Source organism: Buceros rhinoceros, unplaced genomic scaffold (genome assembly GCF_000710305.1).
Source record: "Buceros rhinoceros silvestris isolate BGI_N320 unplaced genomic scaffold, ASM71030v1 scaffold33900, whole genome shotgun sequence".
In the NCBI taxonomy this organism is placed as follows: Eukaryota; Metazoa; Chordata; class Aves; order Bucerotiformes; family Bucerotidae; genus Buceros; species Buceros rhinoceros.
The window spans coordinates 5,617-14,212 of NW_010388397.1; the positions used below are offsets into that span (position 1 = coordinate 5,617).

The window sequence follows — 8,596 nt, forward strand, 5'->3', positions numbered from 1 at the left end:
CCCCCCTTCAGTATTTTGATTTAAAAACTGGAGTTCCATTATACAACCCCTAAAAGGGCAGATATCTGGAAAAAGCCTTTCAAATCACGCCACCTCACGCTGGGAACGCAGTGCCTCTCACAGGAAGTACCACAGAATTATCTGTGGCAAGAACAACTGCGCTGTCAGAACCGGCGTTCTGAATTCCATTCCTCACGTGGCATTAAAAGGGGCTCAGTCTGTATTCAAAGCACAAGGTGCAAATTTGACATCCTGGTTCACAAAGCCCACGGCCTTTAGTGTTGCTTTGTGCACACAAATGCCCTTTTGCTTCTCTAGGGAGCCAAGAAGCGAAATGAAGATCGATCCACAAGAGTCCAAGTGATCCCTCCCTCCTTCCTGATCTCCCGCAAAAGTATCGATACAAGCCTTGACACCAAACCCGTTCTCCTCGACTGAGATGCTAGTGGCCAAGCTGACGGTCGTCGTAGGTGCTGTATCTCTTCACGTGGATTCGGCGCACTCGGTCACGAAGTTCAAACCCCTCGTCGTCCTCACTGTGAGATGCCTGGCTTCGGCTCCTGCTTGTTGCTTCCAGCAGAGAGTTATCGGGAACCCGTGGTGTTTCATAGAGTAAGACGTTTAGTGTTTCTTCATAAATTCGTGCCTCAGGGAATTCAACCTACAAAAAACAGCACATGTCCTTTTCCTGATCTCTGCAGGATCACGGGACTGAACACACACCCAGAAGTAAAAAGACACTTGAGCCATAAAAAATCATAAAGATGGTAAAACAGTCGTAAATGGGAAAGACGAGCAGAGCAGTCAAATTCCTAGTGGAGGATCACTCCCACCACAGCTCACCTACCACACCTCTTCTTTTGGATGAAACACAGTATTTCTGATTTTTCAGTGCTAATGCTGGACTCTGGTCCTCCTACCTGCACCTCTGCAAGGCAGAGGTGAACTCCTGAAGCTAGGAGACGCTGCACATGTATCCTGCCAATCATTACCATGTTTTCATGCAAGTAACTCATCTCTTTAAGACCTCCTGTGGTTGAGAGCAAGTCTTGAGGTAACCTTTGCAAAATCAGAGGTGGGAAGACTACGAGAAGAATCACTGAAAATGTGGGGAAGTCAATATAGTTGATTGTTGGGAATGTGCACTCTTGCTGAACTGTTTGTCTAACAGATGTTCTATAGTTTCGCACATAAAAGCACAGTGATAATAGAAATATCATGTTTCTGAACAGCATTTCAGCTCCAGTTTCCATTTCATTAATTTCATCCCATCCATTTAATTTTTTCAGGCTGGGAGAGATCCGTTTCAGTCTTTTTTGCAAATATTTTCCAACACCCTGTAGAGAAATTTATACTCCCAGACACAACCATTTAGTCCAATTACATACAAAGATTATATCAGTGCAAGTGAAACAGTACGAAGTAACGGCAATGAGGTAAACTTATGTAGGTATAATTAGAAGCAGAATTAGATCTTTGCTTCATTTAATAGAGAAGAATTTAAAGGCATTTACATTCTTAAATGCATGTGCTTTCAGAATTACCATTCTCAGTCTTTCTTTTTTCAAACATGCTGCCCCATTTGTCTTCTCTGAATTCTACGTGGTCTGCGGCATCTCTTGCCGAGACACCAGCTCATCCTGCCGCCCAAAGCAGGGAGCCATCCTCATGATTTGGACATCATTCACCATCAATTCTGGTCAGTATTCAGGAGAGTTGGTACCGAAGCTCTCCCAGTAAGTGGTACTGCTTGCCCCTAGCAATTTAGCTTAAGTTGTAGAGAATCTCTGTCTTTCTGCAATGTATCATCAACCTGGTTTAAACCGTAAGAGACAGGCAGGATAAAGCTCCATTACCTTGGTTTGCTTCTTCTCTGTAGCATACACGATAGAGGTACAACAGACTTCCGCAAGTTTCCGACCCTGCCCATAGAAAGACCAGCAGCAGATTTCATCCCCTATAACATCCTTAATGAAAAGGACTCTGCCATTGAATCGGAGAGAGAGCTTGTCAAACAGTTCTATGTTCTTCAGTAAGTTGTCATCTGAGTTACTGAAAGACAGCAACAAAAGAAGGGACACGGTTTGGAGGGTTTTCAGCTGGCCATCTCCACAGGATTGCTATGCCTCTTCCACCACCTCTTTAAGCATTGATCTAACTGCAGAATACAAATAACTCAGCAGTGACTCACTGCCATACGCTGCCAAGGAAAGGGAGGGTAATAGCCAATTTCAGATACAAATAAGATGCTCTGATCCCCAGGAGCAAACACACCGGCCTTTAGAGGTCAAGTTATATAATTAGTAACGACAGCACAATTTCCCCAATCATTGCATCAACTACCTACAACTCTCTTGACCGAGGCTCAAGACGATTAAATCCGATGCTAACTGCAGTTCTCTTTAGCTTAGTAACAGCAAAATCTGAGGAGTCCAAGTGTGTGAGAAGGCCAGCTCAGAAGCAGGGTGTTCCACTTTTTAGCGAGATGTGATGTCGTACTTTTGTACGCAGGACTTCTGGAGGTGGTCCAGGAAGGCTACAAAATACTTGTGAATGAAGACACTCCTCATAAGAACAGCCAACTGGGCTTTACATAACATACTTATCTGAGCAGCATTTCTGTTCTTATCTATGTCAAAAAAGAACGATGTGCAGCCAGACAAATTCTTGAGCCCGCAAGAACCATTTGATAAAGCCATCTGGGCTTCAGCCAGTGGCAGCTCCCAGCCTCTCTATCATGTGGCACTGCTGGAAAAAAAACGTGGAAGTCTTCATCCATTTATGTTATTAGACTACACTGACAATGTAACTGAGAAAGCTCCTTTTATACTGTTGATTAGGAAGAATACAAGGGAAAAATCTGTGCTTGCTAGCAGCCAGCGTGGGATTTTAAATAATGACACCTCATTTAAACCCCATCAAGGCATGCAGATTCATGCGCAAGGAATAATTAGGACCCTACAGCTAGCTGAGATACCAGCACCTCCTGGTATCCAGGATTCTGTTGCTCTCATTACTAGTACATTTACATTTCCAGACCCATGGTGACTAATATGCTGTTCTGTGCCTGCTTTAGCATCACTGCCGTAAGCTAAAGCTAACACAGAACGCAGCCTGCTCAAATCCAGGCTGCTCTTAGCACTCCCGCACGCAGCGTTTCCTGACTACCTGAAATACCGTGATTGTTAGAAGCCATCTCTCTGACAGACAGACAAGCAGTTTGTCAAAGAAAAAAGCTTCCAAGATTGCACCGCAGACTGAAGAGGCCGAAAATGAGGATTCTGCATAGCATAAAGGATCACACTCACATTGCTTCAATGACTGGTTTGGGAAAACCCAAAGCCATTCTGATAGCATCAGAACAAAGGGATCATGATAGCTGCAGCGTAAAACTAAATAATGTTACTTTATACAGGAGGAAAGCCAGTAAATTCTTACCCTGGCCCTAACTGGGCTGTTCCTGAGCAGAACAGATACTTTCCTTTCTAATCAGATAATTAATTCATTTAGAGGCACTGGAACATCAGGGATGCCTGCAGGGCAGAGGTACCCGCAGATTCAAAGGTAAAGCTCAGCTGACAAGGCAGGGATCATGGCTGCATTAGCTTTGCACTGATGAGGTGACGCTCTGGTTACCAGTTTGGGCTGCTTTACCCAAGTCACATCTAGTTTCAGCCAGTATTAATGGCCTCATCCTTATCTCCTGTCTCTTTTTTCTGTTCATCTTTTTCACACAACTGAGCTGTGCAGAGACTTCAGACACAGCTGGCTGTTCTCCCCCCATGCAGATTCACATCAGTCAAACGTACCTGCACTCTAACCTGCAGAAGAGCACTGCTGTAAGCAAAACTCGCCCCACTCACCCCCCAGAAAATTTAGGTCGTACTACATCCTCCTGCACTCCCACTGTCAAAGGGAAACTTTCCCATTACAGTGGGGACAAAAAACTGACATACCTGGTGTAGGAGTATTTGTTGTTGCTTCTGTTATAAAGCAGCTTAACAACGGGCTATTGGGAGAGAAAGGGAAAAAGCAGAAGAGGTAAGTTCTGTGTTTCAATGCATTTAGTAAAAAGTCTGTTTCTCTGGGTAGTTGTGGAAAAGCAGTTACTTTCATTGATGATTCTATCAGCCTCTCCTCTTCTTTCGGAGATGTGATAATAGGGATGCTACAGACAGGCTCATACGAGTCTTTCTTGTCCTGTTTTAAAGAAAGGAGAGAGAGAGGAAATAAACTCAAGAGAGATAAATGCCACAGTTAATATCTGCTGCTGCTGTCTTTTCTAACCCCTCCAGCCATGTTCCCAAATCCTGTGATGCAAAGGAAAAAAAAAGCTCTGTGTTGCTATAGTAACCACCCAGCGTTACCTTTCTCTGCAACCCAGAAACGCAGCAGAGAGATTTCCTATCCCCAGGAGGCAGCAGTAATGGAAACACTGGGATGCAGGTGGATGCAGCAAGGACCCTGAGCTCAAGCCATATTTGGTTTAAGTGGGTTTATTATTCTCTCCACTTTTGAAGGAAAGGGTAGCACGAGTTTGCACTAGTTTTAATCAGCCCAAAACACTGCAGTATGTAAGAGCAGCAGCCACTGTAAACTGAACATTTGGCACGATCCGTGCGTCACCAGAACGGACTTGAGCCCCCTGCGATACTAAAACAACAGCGGGGAGCGTATAGCACAGCCTGTGACTCCACATTCCTCATGTAGCTAATTAAGGAGAGCTCAATAGCTAATGGGAACGTTGTGTTTTCAGAAGAAAGGTTTTAAATTCCAAATCAGAAGGAAAATTGTCAGTGTGGCTTTGCATCTCTTTCAGGGGACGCAAGACATACGCTGAGCCTAGTATGGGATTCATTTAGGAATTACAACATTTTGTCCTGCAAGAAACATTCATTTCACAATCTTATGACTAACAGTAAGTTATACATACCGCGTCTGCGCTGACCTTAAACAAATTTGAAAGAACACGCTGATTTCATTCAGCTGAATGCACGAGGAGTCGTAAAAAGAATAAAGCTACTGTGGGCTCATGTATTTGTGGAACTGATACAGAGAGAAGCCCTTCACGGACCCAGTGCTTATCGTATAGGTCTGTTTCTCCATTCAGATTCAAATTTAGAAAAAAAAAGTTACCACATTTTCTGAGATTTAAATCCATTCTGCCTATAAATATTATCTAATTAGAAGCGACATAACTTTGGGGAAATTTAGACAAATGCCATAAGGTCTTTTAAAACATAGGCTCAAAATAATCATGTTTATTCAATCAGTTTCCTTTTTATTTAATTTCACACAAGAGGAACTCATTCACTATCTATTTCCTAAATAAAATTACAAAAAACAAACAGAAAAGAACCAGTCCCTCTATTTAAACAACAAATTGTGAATAGTTTCGACTGTGTTCATCCTCCAAGCATCCCTGTGAGGTGGAAGAGTGCTACTGTCCCCATTCTGAGGGGACAGCTGGACAACAGAATGGAAGCACAACGGGAAATGATTCACCCACCATCACCCCAGACATCTCCAAAACGACAGGAGCTTGAATCTGTGTCTTGCACATTCAAGATTCATATAACCCAGCCAGGGGACAAGTTCTCTCTAACCCAGCCAGGGGACAAGCTCTCTCTAACTTAGCCAGGGGACAAGCTCCCTCCTCTAACAAAGACACAGCTCCCCTGACAATGCCACCACCTCCCCCGCTGCACTAAATGCTTTCAGAGCACAGGCACCTCTGGCCTGGGAGGCTGAGCCACGATAGCACACGGGTCTGAAAACATTTCCAGGGAGATGAGAAACTAAATTCTGTCTCTTATTCAAAGCACCACAGAATCTCAGGTGTGCACACAGAGCCAGGTTAACTGTGGCTTTGATACACGTTTCCTGACTGCCGTCTCGTTTTCTCTCCAGGCTGTCTTGTACACCTAAGACGACTCTAAGGCTGTGAAATACTCTCTCAAGTTGTGTTAAGTAAATTTTATAAGCAAAACATCCAGGAAAAGCTTTACAGGCTACTTCTATTTCTTACCTGCAGGGCTGCTTGGCACATGTCTACTAAGCCCTGAATGAGATAATATTTGGCTTCTGCCATCAGCTCTTTGATCTCCTGTCTGTGTTTTGGAAGCGCAATCGTGTCATCCCGGAGATAGTTTAAAATTGTTCCAAAGTGCTTCCCACAACGGTCTATAAGGATCCAGCCTGAAAAATAACCACCACATTTCAATCACCTCAAGATACAGGGCAAGACAAAGCTCCTCAGTGAGGTCAAAAAAGCTTAATGTTTCCTGAAGCAGCACGCGATACTCTTCCGTCTTCATTCGGTGGAAGCCTTTACTGACTATGAGCAAACCAAAGTGGGTTATAGAACAGACACTGACAGCGAAGACACTCCTCTGGTACCTCTCGCGTGTTCTCACTCCTTTCCAGCGCCCCAAAAGAAAAGCCTCAAGCTAAAAAGCACTTGGGCTTCCTATCCCAAGACACTGAAATTGCTGCAGGACCCTGCACTGGATCACTGATCGGTTTAAGTGGGTTTACTACTGTATCTATTTTTGAAGGATCAAAATTGTTCTCTGTGCTTCATCTTTTCTGTATTAGGTTTGAATAAAGGAATGGACCTCTTTAACTACTACAGGAAGTCTAATCTGCATCTATTAACTGACTGTCCAAGCCATTCGAACCTTGAAAAAAACCAAAAAAGGCAAAACCCAAAAGCTTATTGTTAGGTAGGTTGTTTCTTTTCTTTAGGGCCTTGTCATCTTCCCAGCAAAGCTAGGATAAGTCCTGCGGCCTAACGAGAAGGATTTGGCAGTTCTCTAACCACATCTTGGGCTGCTGTTTGGAGTTAACAAGAGAGAAGTGTTCCCAAGTGTTCCCAAGATGCTAAAAGGTAGATCAGCCCAGAACACCCAGTGTGGAGGAGGGAGGGGAGAGGGGATGCAGCACAGGAAACCGTGGCAGGCAGACAGCTCCTGCAGCTTTAAAACATCCCTAAAGTCACATTCAGGAGGAAACAGGATGTCTGACTCGCTGGCAAACAATAGCAGGGTAGGATGCACACAGGCAGAGGGCTTAACACAACACCGAGCCCTTTTCCATGATGTGGGAGGCAGGCAAAAAAAATCATATTTTGGGACCTTGAGAGAGAAAACAGACGAAAGTAAGCTCAACCACTGCTGGTTCTCCAGCTGGAGCCATCAGAAGAGGGACCTGGTTTTCCAGTCAGGCTGAGGCTCTGACACAGAACTGCTGAAACACCAAGAGGCTAAAAACCTGCTGACCTCTCTCAGCCTCTTCTCCTCACTGCTAAGGCAGTATTTTACCCGGGACTACTGAAGAGAGGACAAGGAAAGCACTCTCAGCCATTGCTGACTGTGGTCTTCGTGTTCGACTCTCATTTGTCACAGACTTTTATAATGCAAATATTCAGTGTCCAGTGAGGCGACATACAACCTGACTGACAGCTAAACACTGTCACAGCACCGTAAGCCACAGTGGAATGTGCTACTGGAGGAGAATAAAAAGAATTTTCGACAGCGCAAGCAAGGCCATTCTGAGCTGTGAAGATGAACACTGAATGTCCTTCCCCACACACGCATTTTGAACGATGCCACTACATGACGCTATAAACAACCCACATACTGTCCGTTCAGCCTTCGTAACAACATCCACACTGCACAGCAGCTGTAGTCGCAGGACAGGCCACTGGGCAATCCACCAGTATCAAAAGAGCACGTTTTTATAAAGCACGGAGGACTGTTAGCGCAACGGCAGCTGGCTGCCTCAAGCTCTACGTTGGTTTTGGAGTGTATCTTTCCTACACCCCTAACTGACAGCGATCCTAAGACAGGTAAAAGACCAGCATCAAACCCCAGCTGTTTCACAAAGTTCTCAACCACACAAGACATCCCCGTACCTTCCTTGTCCGTCAGCACTTCCATCCTGCCGCTGAACATGGCCTTGAGCATGGTGTCGTGCCTGGTCAGCACCTGCACTGTGGTGTAATACAGAGAGCCCCCGACGTTCAGCCGCACGTACTTGTTACCCAGGCTGCCCCCTTTGAAGCTGCACGTTTTGGGCTTGGGCCCTGCAGCGGGACAGAGGGTGGTGGTTAGACACGTGTCACCCGACATCTCCTTCTGTAGGTAGATGACAACCCTGCAGAGCGTGGGCTTGACGGATCCCGCCGTGATTGGTGAAGAGTCACGAGTCACCAGCCGAGGAGGGCAAGGCAAAAGCGGTCATAACCCTGGGCCCTGCAAACAGAAACGTGCCAGATCAATACAGAAACCTAGAACTTCCATTTGCAACCACAACATGAAGACCACGATAAGAAGAGATACTTCCGGTAGATTCCCAAGGACACATCCACACCACCATCTGTCTGAACACACCCGTTACAATCGAGTTTTCAGTCAGCTCTGCCGCTTCTGGCCTTCACTTACTTCTCTGGCCAAGCAGAACAAAGCTGAACGCGAGCAGAGCTCCCTGCACCACCCACCTGAGCAGGAGTCGGTGCTGTCCCTCCATCGCGCTGTTTAACTAACCAGCCAGGAGGCTTTTGCGGTAAACAGGAACGTGACCTTAATTAGTCCCA

General features: G+C 45.4%; 1 protein-coding gene across 1 annotated transcript; it reads right to left on the bottom strand.

Annotated features, from left to right (window-relative positions):
- Positions 1-192: 192 nt before the first annotated feature.
- On the bottom strand, positions 193-8,207 carry TNFAIP1 (tumor necrosis factor, alpha-induced protein 1 (endothelial)). The gene is made up of 6 exons (XM_010145821.1): positions 7,916-8,207; positions 6,029-6,198; positions 4,111-4,200; positions 3,957-4,009; positions 1,857-2,052; positions 193-661 (listed from the first exon to the last, which is right to left on the bottom strand). The coding sequence occupies exons 1-6, from the start codon at positions 8,130-8,132 to the stop codon at positions 443-445; spliced, it is 945 nt and encodes a 314-aa protein (XP_010144123.1). The 5' UTR covers positions 8,133-8,207; the 3' UTR covers positions 193-442.
- Between the last annotated feature and the right edge of the window lie 389 nt (positions 8,208-8,596).